Source organism: Lathamus discolor, chromosome 5 (genome assembly GCF_037157495.1).
Source record: "Lathamus discolor isolate bLatDis1 chromosome 5, bLatDis1.hap1, whole genome shotgun sequence".
Taxonomy (NCBI): Eukaryota; Metazoa; Chordata; class Aves; order Psittaciformes; family Psittacidae; genus Lathamus; species Lathamus discolor.
Window position 1 is genome coordinate 63,808,183 of NC_088888.1, and position 26,591 is coordinate 63,834,773.

Sequence of the window (26,591 nt, forward strand, 5' to 3'; positions counted from 1 at the left end):
TTGCCATCTGTGCTACTTAGCTTTGGCATTGTCTTCCCCTGCTCCTGCTTCCCTTGCACTAGTTCTGTAGAAAAAACCCACCTGGAGTATTGCTTGATGAGAGTGGCTCTTGCATATCTCTTAAGAAACAGTGAATGTGGCAACAGGACTTGGTATGAGGGTATGAGGTTTCCTATGGGGTTGTGCTTGGACAAGGCTGTACAGTTAGAATATGGATTTGCTTTCTAGCCTTTTGTGGATTTCACCTGGCTCAGCTCTGCAGTAATCTTTAAAACTGTAAAATGTTTACATAGCCAGCATCAGCCTGAGATTGGACTTCCTGAGTGAGGCATGCTTGCATGTGTCTTTGGAGACTCAGCTTAACAAGCCTCTTTTTGTTTTGGCTCTTCATAACCTAAATAGAATCAGTCCAGTGAATGCTAACTCACCTGTGGAGTTTGGTATCCCTAACCAGTACACAGAATGCGAATGATTCTATACTTGTGTGTAGCAATAGCTTTTGAAACTGTTGGCAAAGCAGTCTAAAATTTTTGCCTTCAAATGGGAATTCTTGATGACATTATGTGGCATTATCCATGCCTAATCCCTGTTTGATTTTTGCCAAAATAGGCACAAAATATACCTCTCCTTTCTAGTGCATTTCTTGTGAGGAATTGTTTTTTCTCAAAACTTTCAGTTACGCTTCATTGTTTTTCATGCTATGTTAAAGTCATCTTACATTAGGAAATAAGTAGCTCCTGCTGACGTATGTAATGTAATTTCTGCTTGTCTGCTTTATTAGCCAGGGTGCTATTTTGCAGTACACAGTACACACAGTATGTATTCCAGATCCCTGAGGCGTTTGTTCTTGGCACCCTTTCTCCTCTGAAATCTGTGCTGCCACTTCTTCATTGCTGAGACCCCCAACAGACAGGATCTGGGAGTCTAAAATGCAGTGGTTTAAGACACTACTGGCACTCAGGTCCAACCCATGTTTCTGCCAACATAGACAGGGCCAAATAATATGAAATCTGTACCTCAGTCAGCCTGTTTCACAGACCGTATATTTGCTGAGGCATGAAGCAGAGGTCCATGGAGCAGACAGCTGGTACTGGTATCATCTCGTCACTTCATCTAAATCTGCCAGATCTCTCTTGACTCTGTCCTTGGTTATCCATGCTAAATAGCTTAAGCTAACATGATATGTTGCTGGGTTTTCTTCTGCGCTGTTAAGAAACCACAGTGCTTGTCTGTTATGTCCCAAAGAACCCCCAGTTGTCAGAAACAGCTCCATATATTGCCATAGAAGCAGTGTGAGGAATTCAGTAATTGCTTGCATGGCTTACTTTATCAACTGCAGCAAAAAGAATCTCATCAATTTCCTCTCTGCATACATTTATAAATTAGAAGGCACTATTTGCATACCTGATCACTTACATAACAAAGGATATAGAATTTCTACTTGTCTTATTACCTAATTTGATAAATATCTGTCTGTATTAGACTATCTCTGTCAGAGATTATCTATCTGTCTATCTAGCTAGCAAGCTAAGGAGAAATACATCCATTTAATGATGATGCTTAGAAAATTTCAAGGTGTGGAGAATTTCATCAATTCCTTTGATTGATGGTTCCAATAGTTATTTACACTTTCTGATATTGGCATGGGCCTTGTTTCTCATTTCAATGAATCTGGCTTTAACTCTCAGCTTCTGGTTTATGTTATCTCTGTCTCTGCTTAATGTATAGGACCACTTAGTAATTATACTTTTTTTCTTTTTCAGGTTCAAATACAGCATAAATTCTAGTCATTTCTTAATTTTACTTCTAAAAAGATTACAAAATAGAACTGTGAGCTCCCTTCCCCCTCTTCAAAACATTTTCTTATCAATATCTTTTATTGGTATGCAGAAAACAGCAAAACATAACCAGTACAAAATGCAGGGTGTTCTATATGATGTATATTCTAAAGCTGCCTTCTCTGTTCCCCAGTTAAGTATCATAGAATCATAGAATCATAGAATGGTTAGGGTTGGAAAGGACCTCAAGATCATCTAGTTCCAACCCCCCTGCCATGGACAGGGACACCTCTCACTAAACCATCCAACACAAGGCTTCATCCAACCTGGCCTTGAACACTGTCAGGGATGGAGCACTCACAACCTCCCTGGGCAACCGATTCCAGTGTCTCACCACCCTAACAGGAAAGAATTTCCTCCTTATATCCAATCTAAACTTCCCCTGTTTAAGTTTTAACCCATTACCCCTTGTCCTGTCACTACAGTCCCTGATGAAGAGACCCTCCCCAGCATCCCTATAGGCCCCCTTCAGGTACTGGAAGGCTGCTATGAGGTCTCCACGCAGCCTGCTCTTCTCCAGGCTGAAAAGCCCCAACTTCCTCAGCCTATCTTCATACGGGAGGTGCTCCAGTCCCCTGATCATCCTCGTGGCCCTCCTCTGGACTTGTTCCAGCAGTTCCATGTCCTTTTTATGTTGAGGACACCAGAACTGCACACAATACTCCGGGTGAGGTCTCACGAGAGCAGAGTAGAGGGGCAGGATCACCTCCTTCGACCTGCTGGTCATGCTCCTTTTGATGCAGCCCAGGATACGGTTGGCTTTCTGGGCTGCGAGCGCACACTGCAGCTGACTCATGTTCATTTTCTCATTGACCAGCACCCCCAAGTCCTTCTCCGCAGGGCCGCTCTGAATCGCTTCTTTGCCCAGTCTGTAGCCGTGCCTGGGATTGCTCCGACCCAGGTGTAGGACCCTGCACTTTTCGTGGTTGAACTTCATAAGGTTGGCATCAGCCCACCTCACAAGCGTGTCAAGGTCCCTCTGGATGGCATCCCTTCCCTCCAGCGTATCAACCGGACCACACAGCTTGGTGTCATCGGCAAACTTGCTGAGGGCACACTCAATCCCACTGTCCATGTCAGCGATGAAGATGTTGAACAAGACCAGTCCCAACACCGATCCCTGAGGGACACCACTCGTTACTGGTCTCCAGCCGGACATCGAGCCATTGACCACAACTCTTTGTGTGCGGTCGTCCAGCCGGTTCTTTATCCACCGAGTGGTCCATCCATCAAATTGATATCTCTCCAATTTAGAGAGAAGGATGTCGTGTGGAACAGTGTCAAACACTTTGCACAAGTCCAGGTAGATGACGTCAACTGCTTTACCCTTATCCATCAATTCTGTAGCCCCATCATAGAAGGCCACCAAATTGGTCAGGCAGGATTTCCCCTTAGTGAAGCCATGCTGGCTGTCACCAAGCACCTTGTTGTTTTTCATGTGCCTTAGCATGCCTTCCAGGAGAATGTGCTCCAAGATTTTGCCAGGCACAGAGGTGAGACTGACTGGTCTGTAATTCCCTGGGTCTTCCATTTTTCCCTTCACTAAGTACAGACTTAAGAACAGAGTTTATAAGGAGTAATGACTTGTAAAGCTCTCATTGTTTTCCTGCACATTCAACTTAGTTTTCTGAATTTCTGAGTTCTTTTTAGATTATTCAAGAATGGTGTTTATTCATATTGGATAAGTAAAGAAAGTTTTCATGATGAAGTACTTTGTTCACATGCATTCACCATCTGTATGGATGGAATAACTCCAGACAAAAGGATACTGTGGGGGAAGAGCTCTTGAAAACGTGAAACTGAAGTAGCCCCCACTGAATTATCATGGTTAGATGTGTCCTCGCAGATGTCTATAGTACAACTAGGAGACATTCTCTAGGCTTACAGAATCCTGTCTGGGCCTTTATTGTACTGAACATAAATCCTGAGCGAGCTCTCCAGAGGAGTCTCTTGTGATTATTCCAGAGTCCCATCTAGGAGACAGTGGAAAAAAAAATATAACCAAAGCCATAGCAAATTACTTTGGACTGCTACCACTGCCTTTTACCTGCCTGGCCTGTGGTTTGAGTAGCAGCAGGCAGGAAAAGAAGGTGTATTGAGCCTATTTGGCATGTAGCAGCTGCTGAAAAATCACTCTCCCAATAGAGAGAGGTTATGGCTCTGGCTCTAGTTCTTTAAGGTTGATGAGAAAATGCTTGGAGTGTCACAAGAAAACAGCAAATTGCAGGCTTCCTTCCTCCTAGTTCAGGAGAATCACAAGTTTTTGCATAGCTGGGTGCATATGCTCTACCTGCTCTATCAACCTACTTGCTGCATTACTAACCATGTTTTTAAGTCTGTTAAGTGTATAATGATACACAAGTGATTGCAAACTAATTGCGGAATCCCCAAACCACTGAAGTCAAACTCATAATGCCTTATTTCACCTCCCAGAAGACAAAACCTGTGCATTACTTCACTGCTTTTACTGAAGACAAAATTTCTGCGAGCTTTTTTCAATATCAGCAATTCAATGGCTGACAGACATTTATGCAAGTAAGACTCATTTGTGGCTTACTCTCTAGAAGATTCCATTGTGTTGTCATTGATAAATGCTTTTGCAATGGTCCTGCAATTTTTCCCTGGAAGAGAAGATAAATGGGTAACTTCACGACGGGAGGTGACAGAATGTTACATTCAAGCTATGCTGTGACTGATTTCAGTGAGGTTTTTTCACCAATGTGATAAAAGCAGACATTGGAGACCAGTAAGGGATGGACTCCACCCGCATGCTTGACTCAAGTGCTTGTCGCAGTAGTAAGATGATTTGTGTTTCTTGTTCGGCACAGCTGCACTCCCTGCACTCCCTGTAAATACTGCTCCTCATCTGAGGGTTACAAGCCCTGTTAAAGGGAGTGAGGAAACAGATGGGTCAGAAACTATCTCCATTTATGAAGAGTCCACGGAAAGCTATTGGAAACACTACCAGTTATCTGCCATCCACACCACTTTGGTGTTTAAGGTTCAGCTGTAATTTGAAGCTTAGTGTTCATGTATGAATGTATCAGAATCATGTCACGGGCACGTTCCTCATATACCTCTCATATTTTGATGATACTACAATCTGACTTAAAAAAATGGGAGACCAGAAACAGCCCTTGCAGTAGATGTCAGATTTTTCCTAGTGGGAATGACAAACTGAAGGAGATTATTTTGTAAGCTGTGTCTTCTCCCATTACAAATTAAGATCACTTTTTCCTCAAGGATTGTGCAATATTAAATGGCTCAGTTGAAAAACAGCCTGCTTGTGAGTGCCAGAAATTAGGTTAAACCTGTAACTGAAGGTTTCCTTGTGATGAGCCATTACATATTCACCTTGCAGGATTAAAAGATGAGCCATTACATATTCCCCTTGCAGGATTAAAAGACCAACATTTGAAACCTCTGGAATGCCTTGAAGAGTGTTGTCTGTTGTGGACACCCTCAATCTTTCCATCCCAGTGGTTTGCAAAGACATTATAGGAAAGAGATCATAACCTCCTTTCAGTTCCTTCTGCTAATAAAAGCCCTAAAATTCTGGAGTAAGTAGAGCTGGGGTGTAGACACTCTCGGCACATTTTAATTATAGGTATCTTTCACTTCTTTAGATGTTCCCTGTATTTTCTGTAGAACAGAGTTTATCACACAGCACAGTCCTTTTGGAAGAGAGATGTGTAGTCCATGTGAACTGTACTATGACTATTTCTGGGTGACTCTGGTGAAAAACAGCTTAGTGAAGAGGGACTAAAAGCACAGTTACTGCTTCATGTAGCGCTGGTGTAACAGGATAGGAGGAAGGCAGGCTTAAAGCATGTTGAGCATCTTTTCAGGCTTCAAAGGAGCAAGGCAAATTTGTGACCACCACATGTTTAAGAGAGCAGACATTGCAGACATTACATTAATAACCTTTATTGGTTATTGCATGTGGGAGGCATGTGGGAGTTTGTTATTAACTTTAATAGGAGTGAGTACAAATTTCCTTTTTTAACTCTGATACTGGCAGTAAAGTCATAATATTATCAAAAGCAAGCATAGAGAGAAGTGTGTGCAAGGATGCCTGTGAGTGATTCCACAGAAAGAAAACTCTTTACGGATCATTCTAGGTATTAAAAAAAAAAAAAGGTGCTGAAAGGGATTTATCTGTTTCTTTCCTGCTTGACTTTTACACCAAAAATAGATATTCCCTGTACCATAATGCTGTTGAAAACTGATGAATTTACTTGCTGCAAGAGACAAGACACTAAAACCAGGCCCATGAGTAGCAATGCAGTATTTAGCTGGAATGTTTACTATTCATTGGTGTTTGGTTTTGCAAATAGCTATTTAACTAGTGTGGCTCTTTGGAGAAAGAAAGACGTTGTTAAAGTACCAGTGCTGCATTCAAGCACATATCATTTCAAACCTGGAAAACGTTCTCCAGAAAAAACCCAGGGTGATTCAATTTAATGCTATATTTATAAGCTAAACCCCAAGCAATTAAAAAAATCTTACCGAAAGCAAGCAAATCTGTCCTTAGACTTACTAGTTTATACATCCTGAGAAAGTAACTGCAGCAAACTCCCTAACAAAGTAACTGCAGCAAACTCCCTAACAAAGTAACTGCAACAAACTCCCTAACAAAGTAACTGCAACAAACTCTAGACTCTGTGTTAAAACTCTGCAGATGCACAAAGAGGTGTAGGGAGCATTGTCAAAAGCAGCAATGCCTTCAAAGCTGTTGGGTGAGGTGAGGGGCCTAACAACATGTTAGCTGTGAGAAGCAATCCTCTGCTGAACTTATTGTTCAGATTCCGAGTTGTGTAACATGATGTTTGCTCATTTTGCTGGTCTGGTCAGGAATTGCTTGGAGCCAAGGAGCCTGAGGAACATCTGCTTTTTCCAGGTCTACATTGGAACAGATTGTCACCCCGGAGCCCCAACATCTGCTCTGTGCAGAAGAACAGTTGTGGTGCTTACTTGGTGCCAGAGCCTCTTAAAGGCACATTTCCTTGTGAAACGGTGGAGCCTGACAGCCTGTGAGGTAGCAGAAGTATTTGGGTCAGATTTTGGAAAAGGAAGGTCGACTTCCAGTGATTTAACAGGGGTTTTACTTCTCAATTTTTTCTGCGCTACCTAAAAATGAAGTATGAATATAATAAGATTGAGTTGACTTGGCTTTTTTGTTTCTGTTGGTTTCGGGGGTAGGTTTTTGTCTTGTGGTTTTGTTTGTTTGGTTTGGGTTTTTCCCCTGTGTTTTTCAATAGGGCATCCCAGAAGGAGCTCATGCAGTCTGCTGGAAATGCGTCTCATCACAGAATCATAAAATTATTTAGGTTGGAAGGAGACTTTGGACAGCTTCTGATCCGTCTCCTCACTCAGAGCAGGGACAACTTTGAACTTTGATCTACTCAAGAAGGAAAATCAGGTGCTGTGCAGAGGAAAAACCTTAAATATGAGAGCTGCACCTCCACCAGTTTTTTCTGTCTCGCCTAATTCTCAGAGCCCCGAGTGACGGGCTGCTCAAGCCTAGCTGCTCCAACAAAACCCACTAAATAAGTACAACAGTCTCCCATAGTAACTCACTTTGCTAATCCTTAAACCATGCCAAGTGCAAGGTCCTACACCTGGGTTGGAGCAATCCCAGGCACAGCTACAGATTGGGCAGAGAAGAGATTCAGAGCGGCCCTGCAGAGAAGGACTTGGGGCTGCTGGTCAATGAGAAAATGAACATGAGTCAGCTGCAGTGTGCGCTCGCAGCCCAGAAAGCCAACCGTATCCTGGGCTGCATCAAAAGGAGCATGACCAGCAGGTCGAAGGAGGTGATCCTGCCCCTCTACTCTGCTCTTGTGAGACCTCACCTGGAGTATTGTGTGCAGTTCTGGTGTCCTCAACATAAAAAGGACATGGAACTGCTGGAACAAGTCCAGAGGAGTGCCACGAGGATGATCAGGGGACTGGAGCACCTCCCGTATGAAGATAGGCTGAGAAAGCTGGGGGCTGTTCAGCCTGGAGAAGAGAAGGCTGTGTGGGGACCTCATAGCAGCCTTCCAGTATCTGAAGGGGGCCTATAGGGATGCTGGGGAGGGACTCTTTGTCAGGGACTGTAATGACAGGACAAGGGGTAATGGGTTAAAACTTAAACAGGGGAAGTTTAGATTGGATATAAGGAGGAAATTCTTTCCTGTTAGGGTGGTGAGACACTGGAATCGGTTGCCCAGGGAGGTTGTGAGTGCTCCATCCCTGACAGTGTTCAAAGCCAGGTTGGATGAAGCCTTGTGTGGGATGGTTTAGTGAGAGGTGTCCCTGTCCATGGCAGGGGGGTTGGAACTAGATGATCTTGAGGTCCTTTCCAACCCTAACTATTCTATGATTCTATGATTAAACAAATTCAAATTTATTTTCTGGGTAAGACAGAAAAGTAAGCCCAAACATAATTAAGGCTTTGTGACAAATTGGAGTACTAATGGCAGTCATACAGATACAGGATGGATTACATATTTTACCTTTATTAAATTATATTATTTTACATTGTGTGCTATAACTTTGGAAAAACAAACGTGTAATATGTTCGAATGACAGAGCAGATTATAAGGCTACTAAAAATAATGAACAGTGCAATAATGTCCTGAGGAAAAAATTGTTTATACCTTCCTCAGATTGAAAACATCCGTATCAAACACGCAAGAGCCTAAATACATTAGATTATACCTGATTGCCACAGGAAGATGTGAGCATATAATCGCCTCCTTTAATGTTCATTTTAGTGCGGAAAACAGAGATGCCGCGCGGCGGCATGGGCACAGACCCACCTTTTAGAGCGAACTGCCCGAGCATTCGGCCTGGGCGAGGGATCGAGCCACTCGCTCAGGAGCGAGAGCCCTGACGGGGGACAGTAGTTACGTGCCGCCGAGGTGCGCCCGCCCCGCCCGGCAGCCGGTGCTCAGGCAAGCGGGGCCGCCGGCGGCTGACCGGCTCCGTGCGGGTGACGGTTGGCAGCGGGGCGGTGACCCTTATGCCCGCCCCCCGTCCCGCCCGCTGAGGCGGAGGGGCCGCGCACACCGCCCTTGCCGCTGGACCGCGCCGGGGCACGGGACGGGACGGGACGGGGCAGGAAAGAAGGTGCCCGCATCCGCACCGCCGGGACAGCGACAAGGAGGCTCCTGGGTTGCTGCCGTCCCGCCATGGCTCTCGGCTCCGAGCTGCTCTTCGACTCCCTGGGACACTTCGGCAGGTACCGGCGCAGCCCCGTTCCGAGTGGGGACCGCGGCGGTGGGCTGCGTCCTGTGCCCCGCGCCCGCGGGCACCGTCACACCCGCAGTCCCGCATCCGCACTTAGGGACTGACGGACAGCCCCGAAACAGGGTAGCAAGCTACCCTCGGGACTCACAGGCACACGGGGGCAGGCGCAGGAACACGCTACCGTGTGTAGCGGCGTGTACTGCAGGGGCAGGCACAAGCACCGACGCACACACAGAGGGGCTGACATATGCATTACGCACATGCACATACACTGCACACACACAGACACGCAGAGGAGCTGACACATGCGCTACACACATATTAACATACACACACACAGAAACCGACACACGCACTGCAACCCAGTGTATAAAGTCACTCTAGAGCTGGGCACTGAAGCATCTACTCGCAGCGCTCTACACATCCCCATATATAGTCTTTTATATGTGTGTTGTGAACCATGCATATGCTCACACAAGCTATGCATGCATATATATACATGCCACTTTCACATATGCATGCACACACTAGCAGTCACACTAGGCTCACACACCTGTAGGCATTCATACACACTATTTATGCAGTCATGCATTCGTGTACATGCACTCTTAGACACTTAATGTTCACACGTTTCTTGCACATGTGAGCATGCAGCCCCACACACATGCAACCCCACACACAGAGTCCCAGGCCTGAAACAGCCTGAGCTCTTCAGGGGTGACAGGAGGTACAAGCAGTATGTATAGGAGTATTGTGTGACACACAGGTGGGCTGTTTCTGCACAGAGGCACAGGGTTGCACGGGGTAGACAGTGTGTTTTTATTGTTGTCTTGTTGTATGTCATACGTGGATATGTAATATATGTATGCATATTTATCAGCAGGGGATTATCTGTATGGTAAATGGTGGGTTGCATAGTGGCAAGTTTTCTTCGATGTGGTTTGTGGCTCTGATGTGTGTGTACGCAGGCCTGGGCTAGTTAGATGGGATACTGATGTGGTATGGGTGCATGTATGCTTCTGTAGATGTGTATGCAGGGCTGGTGTATGAAACTCTGCTTATAGCAAGTAATGGAGATGAGATGTTTCATGAGGAAATGAAATTTTAGAGGATGTGAGCTTAAGACTAAGAGGCGCATATCTTTACAGTGGGTTCTGTCCTGTACTTTCATGATGTGCTGATCAGCATGGATCTTGCAGACACATACTCTCAGAACAATGTCTGGAACAGACCAGTGTGTCACAATTTGGCTACAAGCTCAAGCAATTGAATTGCAATGTTGCACTTTCTAGCTCAGTCACCAGTGGGCCAGTCTAACCCACAATGCTGATCTCCTGTCTATGGGGGCAGGAGTAGTGTTTTGAACAAGAAGAGGGAGCTTTTTTAAAGGTAGAAGTGTATACCTGAGCTTTACATCAGAAGTGGCTCTTTAGTATCATGTGCAAGCGTAGTGGTGAGTATCAATAACCTCTGCAGATACCTAGGATGGAAAGACTGTTTCTTTGCTTAACTGGGACCTATGCTTAAATTACATGTTTGGCTAAGTTGTGATTTACAGGCCTGTGTGAACAGTATCTCATTCATTATCAGTTCTGGGTCAGCAACAAAACTTTGTTCTGTGCGAACTAGGAGAGAAATCCTAGCAATCAGTTTATTCATTGTTGCTGTTGTTCTTCTGTCTTGTGTGGTCTGTGGAAAGCAGGCATTTGAATACTGAAATAACTTCTTAATTAGTTATTTCTAACTACTGAAGTAGTTTTCCTATTGGGAACACTTATCTATGCTTCAGATAAAGTTTTCACAATTACTTCTTGCAACTAAAGGGAGAACAATTCTACAGTGATGACCTCACATCTAGGGGCCAGAATATTTGAGATGCAGTTCAATAGGGTTTGCACAGGCATCTTAGACTCATGGCTGTTTGAGATTTCAAAGATCATGTGCTAGGAGTAAGTATAACTGTAGCTTATGGTAGATGCACCTATTCAAACAAATACAAAAACCTCCTTCTAATCCCTCAGTACTGCTAGGTAAATGATCATACTTTGTATAAAAAGTTGTTCTTAACTATAACTCTGAAGTTAGTTCTGATTATTTGGTATTTATGCAGCATCATGACTGACAGATAATTGATAATTTCTTCAGTTTAATCAATTCTTATAAGGCCTATATAAGCTATGCATATAGATTCTGTAGATTTGCCAGTCAAGGTCTGAGCAATCCTAGCACAAGTGTTAGTATTTTGAGGCTGTTTTAATTTTCTTAAAATCTGACAGATGCAGTAAAGATTGGCCCGCTGTTTATGAATATATACACAGTGAGAGTATGTATGCTTTATACATATGTAATGCATATAATAATATAGCTATATAAACATTATTTTCATACACATATGTAAAACTTTCACTGTGAATTTTGCAGAACTGACATTCATATGGATGCTGACAGTATTCTGATTCCAGTTGACTCTCCTTCAGAAGTCTCAGTGATGCTATAGTTCTTACAGGGGTCTTGAGACTGGGATCTTTCATGAACAGCCATGAAAATGTAATGGCTTCTGTACCTTTTGCCATTAAAGAAAAACTTCATGCCTGTCTTTGAATTTGGATATGGGTAGCATCTGTGGCCTGAAAATTCATGTTTCTTTTAAACCTTGTTCTTGAGTCTGTCTCTGGAGCATGAGATCACTGCTTGCTATTGCAGAGGTGAATGAAAAAAAAACCAGTCCTGACTGCCTCAAATGGCCTCATCTCTAATGTGCTGCCAGGCCTTACCTGCATTGAACTGCACCCTTCTCCCATGCCCGACTACGCTTATGGGCCTTCCCTTTCTGCCCCCTGCCCCTTCTCCAGCCTCTTTCTGCCCACCCACTTCAGCTGCAAACACCTGCACAGGGCCTGTCAGATAAAGAGGATATAGTCAGGCAGTTGCCATCACTGGCAGGCCCCCGTGCTTTGAAAGGGGTAACATGACTAACGGGTGTAAGGTTGGTAGCAGAACATGTGCATAGTTGGGAGGTGTGCCTTGGAGTCTGGCTGGCTCATACTGCCCATCCATCTAGTTCCCAGGTAAGCTAAAGGACTTATAATAACTTTAGTGACTTTAATCTACCATTAGGACACAGAACTTACTTATCTGCTTGCTGGTGAGAAACAGTCTATGTATACTGCAGCTCTGATGTACACCATGACAGAGTGCTGAACGGAGACATGATCTAATCAGGAATAGCTGTCTAGAGAGAAATCTGGTAAGGAACCTCCTATTGTAAGTGTGGGTAAGAGTAAGGATTTGGTTTCCCAGCTGGAACGTCTGGTAGCTGTGAGATGCAGCTTACATTATATGTAGAGTTTTCCTTGTCATTTACAGTTTTCAAGACTCGGATTATATTTTAGCTAAAAGCAGGTGGTGAAAATTGTCAGGGAAAGGGAAAAGTTGAGTGTCATTGACGCTATTTCTGGGATTTGTGATGAAGTATTTCTAGAATCTTTTGAAGGATTGCCTTTTATCTTAAAATACTCTTTTACAAAGTTGAGTAAGTTACCCAGATTTCCAAATGCTGGTATTATAATGTATTTTACTAGTAGTTAGAGTATCTAATACATTAATAATAACTGCTCTTTACTGAAATGTTTGTGTATTTATTCACTTTTTGATATCTTTACGTTGTTGTCTTATGTGAACTTGTTGCCTGGTCAGTGGAGTTGCTACAATTTGGATTTTAGAAGCAACCAATACAAGGATTAGCAATGGCTGCTACTTCAGATACAGCTCACCTGTTGCAGCCAAATGTGGAGTTTAGTAAAGAGTAGTAAAATTACCAACACTTTCAACATTTTTTGTTAATTTCCCCCAAACTTTTGTAGTGTTCATAAATAGACCAGAGATTATGCTTAGTTTATGAAAAAATAAAGACTTGACTTTTGTACGGAGAGATTCTTGCAATGGCCTTCTACAACACAGGCACTGCTGGTCAGTGCCATAGTAGCCACATTAGAACACTCAGTGTTAACGCCATTTCCCTTCTCCCTCCTTTGTAGTGTTCTTGGTTCACTTTTAAAGTCCTACACCAAATGGTCTACTGTCTTTTCACACCTCAGAACTTTTCCAGGCTCCTATGAGATGCTGATGACCTTATCCTCTCTCTTGTTTCATAGCTCACAGCCCATGTGATCAGACTGCATCTTCTGCAAATTGTGGTGTGTGCATGTTACTTCCAGGAATTCATGGGGTTTTATCAAATAACAGAGAATCCCAAGTATCTCAAAGATCATGCTCACCACTTCTTTTCACAAAAAAAAAAAAAAAGAAAAAAGAATACTTTCAAGCAATTATTTTTTAAACTGAAATATTTTACAGATGTCTTGAAAGCTTCCCCAAGAATAGTAGATATTTCAATTGGAGAAGTGTACTTGCTGGACATGCAAAGAAATTGGTTTTTCTTTTCCAAGTTAGTATGGAGAAACAGACAGTCACATTCAGCATTTGAACAGACAATTAGCTTTAACTTAGAAAATGGAAGCATTACCAGCTTTTTCTGGAATGGGGCTTTAAGCAACTTGGTCTACTGGAAAGTGTCCCTGCCTACGGTAGGTGATCTCCTAGGGTCCCTTCAAACTCTAGCAGTTCTGTGATATACTGGGTATTCTATACAGCGGAAAAGTTTATCACAACGTATCTGTCATTCACTTTTCAAAATGTGCAAGTGGACAGCTGTTTGTGTTTACTGGAATGTACCAGACAGAAGAATTGCAAATTGAAGTCCTCCTTTGGCTCCTAATTAGGGGTGGTGTTTGACAGAAATGTGTGATAGGTGTTCTTCAGCTTTATAGCTATGCTATATTATAAAATCTGAGTCAGTCTGTGCTCATCTCAGATGTTCATAGGATAAAATAAGTGGACCTGACTGCATTTCTTTTTTTTTTTCCTTTTTTTCTTGGGGGTGGTGATGGTGTCTGAATATTTTGCAAAGAGTGCTTGATCCTGTTTCTGCATAACCTTGGAGAAGCAAGACTAGCCATGCGTTTTCACAGGGCAGACTCTAAAGCTTAAACAAAGACCTTATTATCTGTGCCCGACCAGGCAAAAGTAGAAATAGCCTCAAGCCTCATAATCAGTTGGATACTGGCAAATGCTCCTGGATAACAATGACAACACACTAGCAGTGTGGCCTGCAAATGGTACTAACAGTGCTTGCTGGGATCCAGGTTGTACTGGAAGCAGTCTAATGCAGGATCTGCATAGACAGAAGTGTACAGTGCTGGCAATATCACCCTGCCTATTTCTGGACTGAAAAAGTAGATTATAACAGTAGAAGCAGATTAAAAAGTAGATCACAATAACAGAAAAATAACCAAATAAAACCAGGATCAAATTACACTTGTACTATCCATTACTTCTTTAAGGTTAAAACCTGCAATACAAGCCACAGTTAAGGGTAGTAAATCAATTACGATTTGTAAAACAGCTGCTGAGATTCAGACTGCACCTCTGAAATGTTGGCAGCCCCCCAGGGTGACTTCTACAGAAGCTGTAGCATGGATATAGTTATGGCAGCATGAGGCAATTATCACAGGCATCAAGGAGCTGATGATCAGCTGTCCCATCCCAAAAGGTTATGGTATGAATGAAAATGAAATATATAAGGCACTGCACAGTGTGTTCCCTGTAATACAATGCCTCAGACTGAGATATTACTCTTGTGAAAGTTTCTGTCAATAGTTTTCTCTCAGTAGTCATGATTTTCAGTACTAAGATATCTCAAAGTTGGAAGGAAATGTTTTATGAAAGGGCTTACTCATGGAAAATTTGACCAGTTTATTGCAGGAAGTGAAATGGTGCAAGTAGAAAACAATGTTAAATTTAGAGTTTTTCTAAGGCCCCAGAAGCCTTCAGCACACGCTATGAAAATTGCTGCGCTACCATTTTGCTATACACAACAAGAATGGAATTTAGAGGCATACACAGCTGACATTTTATTTAAGGTAGCTTGGGGCATGAAGCTGTAGCAGCTGAGTGAGAACATGAGATTCTCAGCTTCTCAGAAATATGGAAAAAAAAAGCAAGACACAAAAAATACCAACTGAAGTAGCTATGGCTCGGTTGCAAGGCAACACTGTCAGACATCAGAGAAACTGCCGCGTATGCAACAATGCTACTGTTACAATGCTTGCTATGTCCTTAGCCTTCCATTAATACTTGCTGTCAGTTCCTCGAATACAGCTAATTCCAGGAAAGACTGATTGTGTTGAACTGTTGAATGGAGAGCATTAAGATCAGAGAAATAAGAGATCAAGCCTGTTCTGGAGACATGAAATCCCAGAGGTATGGAAAGTGAGGGAATAAAACCTTAAACTTTCGGAGAAGGAAAAAAGAAGATTAATGCAATCATTTAGAATTTAAAAAATAGGCACAAATAAATTTTTTTTAGCCTGAAATTGCAGGCGTAGATCTTTGTGTCCTTGGTGAAAAGTTGGAAAATATTACTAATAATACTCATTTAGCCCTTGTTCTGTAAATAAACATTACCATATCCATGATCTAATATTGAATTTGGTGGATGTCTGCCTAGTGTTGGACAGCAAGTCAAATACAAATGGTGAAAAATGAGCAATACTAGATAAGAACTATCCAAAAGCATTCTCTGACACAAAGCCATCGGATATATGGTGAGATTATATTGATGACGCCACATGTAAGTTAAGTGATTTGTATTAATGCCTCGTATTCCAGAACAAGTTATTGTTTGGATTTTTCTTTGTCTTTTCTGTATTTTTTTTTTAGTCTTTGTAACTGGTGTAGGTCAGCAGAGGTGGGGAATACCATAAGCTTGTTACAGCTCCACCCTTCAGACAGAGATAGCACGTGTTAGTTCCAGGGTCAGAGCAACTGGGACCTCATCTCACTTATGTTTGTATTTTAGGCTCCTCAGATAAGTGTCATTGTTTGTAGATCAGCGTAGTCGAGCTCAGTTCTGTCTCACTTATCCATTGAGAATAGAGGGAGAAGCTGGTACAAAACCAGATATATGTAGAAGGATCCTGGTAGGTCTGAGCAGAATCCAGCTTCATTACTGGATTTTTGTGGCGAATGAGACCTGTATATTGCTTGTAAATATTTATGTAAGGTTAGAAAACAGCATTATTCCAGACCATTCTCTTGTATCAGCTACCATAAGAGAAACACCCAAGGAAAGAACTTGGCAGTATGCTGGTATGAGCAGGTAGAATAAGTATTACAGAATATATTTTATAAGAAGTCAAAATGCATGCTCAGCCTTAGGAACAGTCAAATCTGTAATTTACATTTCTTTGGTTTTGATTTATGTTGCTTCCAATTTTAACAGTTTAAAGACGAAGGTAGTAGAATTGTCTTCCTTGAAGATGACAGGAAACTAAAATATTGCTTTCCATTAAGAAATCAAGAAAAATATAGACAACCTCTGTCTGTTGGTCATGGAAGAGATAAGTGACCAATAAAACCATAGAATCATAGAATAGTTAGGGTTGGAAAGGACCTCAAGATCATCTAGTTCCAACCCCCCTGCCATGGTCAGGGACGCCTCACACTAAATCATCCCACCCAAGGCTTCATCCAAAAAAATATCAGATAAAAAAATTAAATTTACATAAATTACATAGTTTCAACAAAGTTAATGCAATGTGTCATCAAGGCAATCAGCAGAAAACATCAGATTTCCTAAATGGGAAAAGGAGAATGGACTATAACTGTTTATAATGAAGTACTGCGTATGTCTATAATTGCATGCAATCTCAATAAAAGCATTTAAATTCCATTAGACACTTCACAGATTCTGATGTGAAATGATTTGCTTACATAAGCTGATGGAAACACTACGGTGTGGAAGTGAATTAAATAACTGATCTGTATTTGTCCTCTATAAAGTGGCTGACCAAAAGAAAACAGTGTTACCAGAAATTTGAGTTTTCCCTGTGAGAAGTAACACTACTAATAGCATGCAGAGAGAGTACATGCTCATTTTCTGGATGTTAGACGTTTACAGAACCTGAAGTGTTACTACTGTTCAAGTGTAACTATCATAGAATAGTTCGGGTTGGAAAGGACTTTAAGATCATCAAGTTCCACCACCCAGACATGGGCAGGGACACCTCACACTAATTCCAAACAAACCTAAATAACTTAAAACCTGCATGGTCATGTTCTTTTCTAATTAAATTATCTTGTATATGCTCTTGACACACGTAAAGCAGAAAAGACAAGTGGAAAACTAGAATGAAGTAGACTGACTGCAGCTCTGCCATCAGAAGGTGCTGGAACTGCTGTTGAAATCACAGTCCTTTCCTGCTTGCGAGCCTTGTTCCCACTGTGATTGCTGCTCCACTGGTAACTGCTGTAGACCCATTTGGAGCCATGACCTCAAGTTCAAGGCCTGCTTTATGGGTACCTCCGTGGGTGCAAATTTATCAGAATGACAAAAATTTGTTTCATACTGATTTTGATAATCAGGAAGAAGGCTGACCAGAAGAGGGTTAGGATTTAATGTGTACCACTTCATGTCTGACCAGTATTTTTGATGATAGTTTTAAATGCCCATTTTTTATTTCCCTTTTATTGCTTTATTTCTACTAGTTGTAAGATAGATACTATAAATATGTGAAGGAGAAAAACTGCAGTTTCTCCTGACAGCAAGCAAGATGTCAGGATTTTTTTCTTGCTGCCCTTTAAGGGCACCTTTAACGGCAGCTGCCCTTTCTGCGGTGCATGGCTGTCCATAGATGAAAGCTATGCTACTAAACTGTTGAAACCCAGCAGTATTTATCAACTGGATTGTTTTAGTCACAAGTGATGACAGAAAGCTAATGTGCCTGATTAAACAGTCACAGAACTGTTCCATTAATTGCCAAAAAAAAAGTATTATAAAAGCATGGCTTTTAATTCCATAGCATTCATTCTTGATTTTTACACTAATGTGACTTGCTTATTGCCATTGTGCAGTAGTGAGCAGCCAATGTATTTTTCTTCTTGACTCTGGTGAATGAATATTGGGCTTGTGTTAATCAGAGCAAAATATGCATAAATTCAATGGGATAGAAGTGTTACAATACTTCAGAGAATCAGGTTTAAACAATAGTAAGAGTGATTTGGTAAATATCTGCTGTTTGGTGACTGCATGTTGATACATACATACATTATCACCAGTGATGATACGTAATTCCTGGGGCCTTTCTGATCCCTACAGGTTTTCTTATTCCTGTTGCATCTGTGCTGTTGGTATGTCCAACACAACATCTGCCTCTGAAAGCAAATTCTGGAAATAACCATCTTGCTTATGTGGGCTGAGACCAAGCCTTACTGGTAGTTTAAACTACCCTTAGGAGGGAAGAAGGTTTAATCTTGGTGCTGCAAGTCAAATAAGGCAATGTCTGTTGTATATTTAAAGCTGCTTCCAAATCTGCACATAACAAAAATACTGCTTCTGAGACTCATTCAACTGCTTTCCTCTCAAAAACCGAATGTGAAAACGCATCATAGCTTTTTGGTTTAGAGTGGAAAGAATGCTGAATGGCTTTTCTCACATTAAAAAATAAAAAAAGAACAAACCAGGATGGGATACAGAGGTGAAAGTGGTTGCTGAACAAAAGTTCTTTCAGAAATAGTAAGTATCTGGAAATTTCTTTCCACTGAAGCCAACCTGTTGAGTGTACACTGCACAGCAAAAACATGCTGCGCTTTCTGAGTAAGCAGTTTGCTAAGAAAGTTGTTTAAAAGACAAACAACAGTAAAACAGTTCTTGTAAAATCTGTGGAATTGTGCTAATCTTTTGCTAATCACAGAACAGCCTCATGATTCTATCCTACACTAAAAGGACTTTTAAATCTTTATATTAGCTTTTGATGAATATGTAGTAATTCCCTCTCTCCTCTCTTTGACGGACAGACAAGGAAACATGTATTATCAGAAACATCTTCTATTTAACATTGGTGTCCAACAGTAAGTTTTGTCCCTGCAATAAGTGACAATGGTAAAAGTAGTCTGAGGCTGGGGGTTTATTCTCTAATGCATATGCAGCAATGTCCACTTCAGGTATTTTTGCATGAGAAATATACCACCTTTTAAATACACTGGTGCAGATCATTTGCATGGATGCAGTATAAATTGGATCAAGCAACTAATGTGGCTTAGTTTATTTTTTTTTTTAGTCATCGTCTATTTTGACTTTTTTATTTTTCCAAGTTAGATCAGTTTCCCAGATAAAATTCACAGCTGGTCCACATAAAAAGTACCACTGCAACTGAGGATAGAGTGCACTGTGTGTCAGGGGATGCATGAACAGCAGGAAAGGAGAAGGGAGGAAATACCTTACAGTGACAGGCTCACAGAGTTGTGACATGAGACTACAGACAGAGTGCCAGTGGTCTGAGATCTGGTTAATTATCTTTATGGAATAATACTTCTTCAATTCAACATTGACATTATGATATTACCTGTTGCTTTTCTTACTGGTGAGATCTTAAAACTTGTGAGGAGAAGTTAGAAAATGTAAAGTCTTGTTTACTATAAACTGTAAACTGAAAAAATAATAATGGGGAGGAAATTTCTTGGAAATATTTAAGAAAGACTTGAACATTTTCATGTTGTGTCTTGCTCAAGCTTTTGTGAAGACAGTTTTATGCTCATTTGACTTCTGGCATTCATTAGGAGTCTCTATGCTAGAGCAGTAACCTACAAAGTCTTCTTGACTTCTATATTTGACACTCTTGGCAAGAGTGGCGAAATGTGCTTGCCAAATAATTATCTCCCATGGCAAGTCACTGAAGAGATGGAAAAACACTGGGAGAGATTATCATACCTTTTAGGATAATCATCATGTTTACAGATCTTAAAGAATGCAAAAAGTATGTTTATTTTAAAAGAAAAAACAGTCTGTAAAATAGGTCATTGAAAACCACTGTTTGCAGCAATATATGTTATGTAGTCCGGTGGGGGCATGCGAAAATAACTGGTTTATAAATTACCCTTGCCAAAAACTGCCCTTTCTGAGATCAGCTCAGGAAAACAGATCACAGACTTTTCTTTCTTTTGGTGAATTTAGAGAGTATTTATTGCTGCTGCAATAGTATTTTTGTGCAATTCTGATGCATGACCAGTAATATTTATTTTTTTTTTCAGGGAAATGTAGCTTTAGAATGGAGTTTGATGAGGTTACGAAAAGGTTTATATTACATGTTTGCCTGTAATAGAGAGATTAAAGCTTAGTAATCAAGGAGTTACTTATCAGCCCAGTGTTCTTAAGAATTCAGGAAAAGAGTTAATAATTTACAGTAGGTATCAAGGATAGCATAGACTTTAACCTGCACCTCAGGGTCATTGAAGTGTATGACCTGTATGCATTCTGCTGAGACCTCCTGACATAGCAAAGCCTTGCTAGGGGCTGCTTCTGGTTCCCCGGGCAGGTGGGCAGTGCTCCGCCAGCATCAAGTTCTCCCACAAGGAAGAGAAGCTGCGACTCTGGGGTTTTAAGATTAGGGAATAACATTGAAATGGCCACAGACAAGAGTGCTGCGGAAAAAAAAATCATGCACCCAAAGGTCCAAAAGAGGGGTCCCAAATTAGCAGCAGAGCAGGCAAAAGCTTTATATTCCTCTGTGTTCAGCACTGTCTGCTGCCTCAAACTGTTCTGCAAAACCAAAGTCTACCATGTCTACCATGAGGCCGGGCCTGTGTCTGTGTGCCTTTTCAATCTTCAGCTCTTCTGGAAAGCAAAGTTCAATGCATCTACAGTATTCTTCCATCCCACATATCAACCTCCCCACATACTTTTCATGCTTTCTTTATATTTGCACTAATGGCCAAATTAATTCCTTTTTGGTAACGATGCAAGCTAACAAATTTTCTGACCTCTGTCCTACTGGTCTTTCTAGAAAAGATCTTCCCACCCAGAGGAGAGTCTCCACGCCTCGTAATGTTATGCTTTTCCATTTAGCATGCAGTGGGGATGACTACATGACTACTGTAGCTGGCAATGGATTTTGCCTTCGGAGCAAAAGAGGGCTTTCAGAATACTTTGTGTGTGTGTTTTTACACATATATATATATCTATGTGCATATATATATATATATATATGTATGTATGTATACAGAGAGAGTCTTAGCCCAGCCCAATATGGAATTTTACTGGAGAGGGCAGTACTTAGGTTTTACAAGCTGGGGAGAAGCCCATTAGTGTGGTGGCAGCCCGCTTGTGTAGTTTGGGATGCCTCCAGCCACTGGTGCTACCAAATACCTTTCTAGCTTCATATCAAGCCTCATTCTCTCCTGTTCCTGCTCCCCCTGCCTACTCCTTGGCTTTTTTATTGAGCATGTAGAGGTTAAATCTGCAGTTCAATCCACCCTGCAGGATTCTGCAGCAACATGGCCATTTGTTGTAAAAACCATGTTTTCCTGTTCTTAAATGAATCGATACACAGCATAAATAACATCTATTAATGTGTATATGGCATTGTTTGGCTTTTTCTGTTTGCTTAGCATAAGTGCTGCAAATTAGGTAAGAAAAATAATAACTGCCGAGTGGATTTCTTCATTGGATATAAATAAGGAAAAGTAAAATGGAAGAACGGTTTTACAATAATCAGTTATATAATATTCTAAGTTAAACCGTTGAAAGATGAATGAAATATGGCATGACACAAGTGTTTCTTTAAAATAAATCCCTTATTGCTTTTTAGAGGGGTGGAAACTGTGCTATATGACAAAAGGAAAAAATGAGGAAAGGGTAAGGGACTGTAATTTGTATAGTTTTAGTAAGTAGAGGGGGATAGCTCATAAATCTGTACAAAGAAATTATAAAAAACAAGGAAGATTTATTTAAGGTTGCATAAGGATGTTTTATAAGCTGCTAATAGTCTTACACTGGAAAAAGAGATGTCAAGATGAGATTTAATGAGAAACTTTCCAACAAAAAGATTTGACAGTGGAGCAATCTGTCACAGTGGTTATTAAAGTATGATCACAAGCATCACTCAGGAAGACATAAGGTGAAACTCTCAAGGGAGCAGTTAGTGCAGAAATTAGTTAGACCTGATTCAAATCAGAGCCGTGGTGATGCTCTTGGGTTTTGGGTTTTAAAAATTCATGTGGTGCATTGGTTCATGCCATCTTCTCAGTCTGTATCCTTAGAAGTTGTCTTCTTTGAAGCCTCTCCAACAAGAAAGGACATAAATATAGTTGTCCTGCTCACCCTCACTGGGTGGAAGAGAAATTATATTTCCTCATATTTCTTGTACTGCAAGAGCTAATTAGGAAACTGGAGAAGAACATATGGGAGTTTGAAATTACTTAATTCTTCCTCTGTCTGGGAAATACCAACTGGAGACTGCAGTTTCCTGACGCATAATGACAGATGCTGCAAATACTGGGGATCCTGGCACCAGGTATACCACTTTTTATTAGCTAGTAGATGTAACTGCACAAGTTCTAGGGATTTAATTTGCTACTTGCTAGTGGTCTTCTAGTCCTGATTTCAGTCATTCTGCATACCAACAATAGTCAAAGTTGTTGATTTTTGGTCTTGCTTTGCTGTTTTTAAAATGTGTTTGTGACTTTTGGTGGGAACAGTTAAAATGAAACTAGAGAAGAATAACTAAAAACTGTTGTTGACCATATTTGTCTGCATTAATAGGGCAACAGAGGTTACATTTCAGATAACCTCTACTTTTTTTGTGGTCCAGGATAGCCTCAAAGCCTTTCAGAACTGTCTTAGCCTTGCTTCGATTTATGGCTAGCTACATAACCCTCAAGAAGCTGTTCTCTTGAGAGAGAATTGATAGGCTTAAGGGATGCTGTGGGTATGTTTAGCTTCTCTTTACAGTACCTCTCACAAGGTTTGTTGGGAAAAAGCAGCACGGCACCTCTGCAAGATTGCCTTGCCGTGTCGTCAAGAGGGAAGTGGAGCCAGAGTTTAGGCTGCCATGATGGGTTTACCAATTCAACCCTTTCTTCAGACTGCTGTGGATAAGTTCATAGAGCTGTTGTCAAGAGAAAGGGGGATAAAAAACGCTGCACCTGAAAAGCAACAATGCTATTGGAAAGACAGGATGGGCAACTGGGTTTACATTTACCAAGGAAAGAAAGAACAATCATGAGATAAAAGACAAAGGAGAATGAGGATGGTGAATGGAGTTATGTTACATGAGAACTGTTTAATTGCAGGAGTTAGTTGGACATTAAGACAAAGTATTCAGCAAATTCTATCTAAATATTTTGGTTATAGATAGTTTAGAAGTTAATTAGAAATTGTGCTGATAGATGATTTTAAAGTCCTAGGCTAAATACTGCTGCAATCTTAATTATGGGAATTCAAAGGTCGATTTTGGAGATCGTTTTGGAGAGGAGCAATGTAGAGGTCACCTTTGTTATGGGGACTGGCATTGCTCTGACTTTTCCTGTAAGACATTTCAAAGCATTATTTTTAGGCACCATATCCTTGAACTTCAGCAGAGATAGCCTCTGATAATTAAAAAAAAGCTGCTTTTCTTTTCATACAGTCAAGGCCCGCCGTGTACTGCAGTAGGGATGTACATGTAGAAGCTCACTGAATAATAACTGCTTCTTCAATTAGTGCAATTGGTTTGCCTTCAGAAAATAAAAAGTGGAAGAGAAGACAAAGCTATGTTGTTTTTGCTGAACAGATGTACTAATTACGTGCATAGTTTTCACATTTAATTGAGGAAAAGTCTCCTTATGCTTAGATTATCAGAAACTGTCTAGAATTTGCATTCAGTAATCCTAGACTTCATTGCAAGTCTTTCAAAATTCAGAATACAGGTACAATTCATATACTGAGATTTACTTGCATGTCAAGCATGTTTTAAAAGCTGTTAAAATTCCAAAGTTCGGGCTGTGCATAAAACATTCTTTTACCACATTTGCTTTATGATACAATCTTTAATGGCGAACTGCACACCCTGTTTAAGCCAAAACCCAACCCAGTTTACAGCTATGTTTTGGTACCAAACATTTCACGCTGTTCAGATTCTATCTTCTTCTGCATGTGTCTACATGCATTCTCTCTTTGCCTTTCGGAGACAAAATAGGGAGATGGAAGACTGACGGAACACAGTTATATGGATAAATTAGGTGAAATGAAGTGCATGATGTGTTTGGTTTGTTTTATTTGATGCGCATACCTCCATCCCTCAGAACCTGAGGTTTTTCTAACCAATCAAGTAATCTAAGGCCTTATTTTGAGGGAATATACTCTACAGAATTGAGAGGGTAGAAGGTTGCTTCAAGCTAAGTGCTTGAATTCGAAACTGTTTCTTTTTAAATGGTCTTCTCTGTGTATGGCTAAACACATGACTAAAAGTAATATTATTTTCTGGCAACAGATTACTGTGGATCTCATCTTTGGTCTCTTGCAGGGCTTAGATAGTATTGAAGAAGCACTATGTAACAAAATACTAGACACCTGAATGATGTCTCCATTTACTGATCCTAGCAAACTAATTCTGTTGATTTATTCTTTTTTCATATACAGAGGGCTTTTCTTTGGTAAACTTTTTTCTTTCCCTTTACAGATTTCAAGCATGTGTTTATTTTGCAACTGTCTTTCAAGCTATGTCATGTGGTATCCATTACTTAGCATCTGTGTTCATGGCTGTTACTCCTAAATTTGTGTGTGGGATCCCTGGAAATGTGAGTAGTATTCTTTTCCGCAACTCCTCCGAATCAAGTATAGAAGACATCTGGACACTATGGGCATCAGCAGAAAATTACATTGTAGTCCAGCTGGAAAATGGAGAAATTTGGGAACTTGATCAGTGCAGCAGATCCAAACGAGAAGTCAGTTTGGATCTGACATATGAATATGATGGCAACAAGTCCATATTTTCTTGTTCTGATGGATTTCTCTATGATGATACAAAGTGGAAGAGCACTGTTGTTACACAGTGGGATCTGGTCTGTGACCGAGAATGGCTTGCAAAATTAATCCAGCCTACATTCATGCTTGGAGTCTTGTTTGGAGCAGTGATTTTTGGTGACATTGCTGACAGGTAAATTGCCATCCTCTGAAAATTGTAGCTTCAGATTGCAGTAGCTTCACGTATATCTACCTGTTTGTTGTTGTCATTCATTGTGTATTTATAATTATGTACTCCTAATTCAGGAGGTTTGGGTATTGTTTTATTCACACTTATGTTTAACTTAATTTCTTTCTCTGATACTATTTTAAAATGTATTTGCAAATCATTTGCTTTTAGATTTTTTTCCCTACTTCATATCATCGATTGTTCTAGGCCATTGCTCTGTGCAGCTAGCATTTTAGGCTCTTTGAGTAGCAATACTTAGTAGTAATAGCAACAGTAGAACCTGGGAGTAGATTTTCATTTCATTTTCCATGAGGAGAGATTTTTACTTCTGGATATTAATAAACAGTCAAACAGCTACTGGAAGATTAAAAGTAGTATATTTCAAAATCACAAATTTCTTAACCTCTGTCTTGAATAGAGCTCTGTGGGGCTGATGAAAAGACTTTGAGAGTTTGATCAGGCCCCATGTTCTTAAACTAAATACCCATACAGTATTTTTCCTTGCTGTCCAAATATAGTTTTTCCCTGAATGGTTAACTTAAACTTTAGTTTCTTGAAGGTTACTCCAAATGGGAGGAAAAATGGTTGTCAATGAGCTGAGCTAGTTTCACTTACTTACCAGCACATACAAAGTTCTGTTTGAGAATGAGGAGAGTCAGTCCATGGAGAGACTCAACCTGAGTAGTCTCTTGCTCACAGTACTAAGGCTGTCCTTCAGCCCTTCCCCCCTCCAGTACTTCCTCCCTGGATATTATCTCAGATAACGCACTGAGATCCAGCATCAGAGCTGATCTCAGAAGGGTTAGAGAGATTCAGTTTGTACATCCGTATGCTGCTTCTCTTGGTTTTCTCTCTCAACAGAAGACCACACATTCCTGCCTGAGAACACCCAGCTATGCCCCTCAATCTATATCAAACACCCAAACTATGTTGTACTTGGTTTTGTCTCAGGCAGTTTATGTACCTGTGTTTTGCTTTGAAGGCTTGTTTAGTGTTATTTATCTCCTTCTATAGAGGAGCTTGTTGGCTAACAGCTCTGTCAGGTGAAGGGTGACGTTTTATCCCGCAGTCAACAGTATAAGCAGAAAAAGGAGACCAGGCATGTGATTTTCTGATTTCCTTCATTAGCACAATGTTATGGTGGGAGAGTTACAACATGGAATGTAAAAGTAAAGAAAATCTTTTTTTTAATTTGGCTTTCAGAACACATGGACTCAATCCTGCTTCCCAATCCAAGGCTTTGTAAAACTGTTTAATACAAAGCCAGAATATAGTGCCAACATTTGTTCTGGATCCCTTTAAATCATTCATAGCTTTATTAATTAATATTCAGATGTGATTTATAAGGTTATGATCGTATTGTTCTGATTTCCATTAATTCAAGCCATGGACAGCCAGTAAAGATAATACATACATTCTGAATTGCAGATTTGCAACTGTAGATTTTACA

At 40.8% G+C, this 26,591-nt stretch overlaps 1 protein-coding gene across 5 annotated transcripts in view; it reads left to right on the forward strand.

Annotated features, from left to right (window-relative positions):
* The window catches only part of SLC22A16 (solute carrier family 22 member 16), a 50,281-nt gene that overhangs the window by 9,440 nt on the left and 14,250 nt on the right, over positions 1 to 26,591 (forward strand). For 4 of the 5 annotated variants that reach the window (XM_065681080.1, XM_065681078.1, XM_065681079.1 and 1 more), the window contains exon 4: positions 24,629 to 25,105. In XM_065681080.1, coding sequence (XP_065537152.1) covers positions 24,629 to 25,105 — 477 coding nt within the window. Of the gene's footprint in view, positions 1 to 8,901; positions 9,067 to 24,628; positions 25,106 to 26,591 lie in introns of those variants that run through there. The other variant, XM_065681077.1, reaches the window with a different exon arrangement.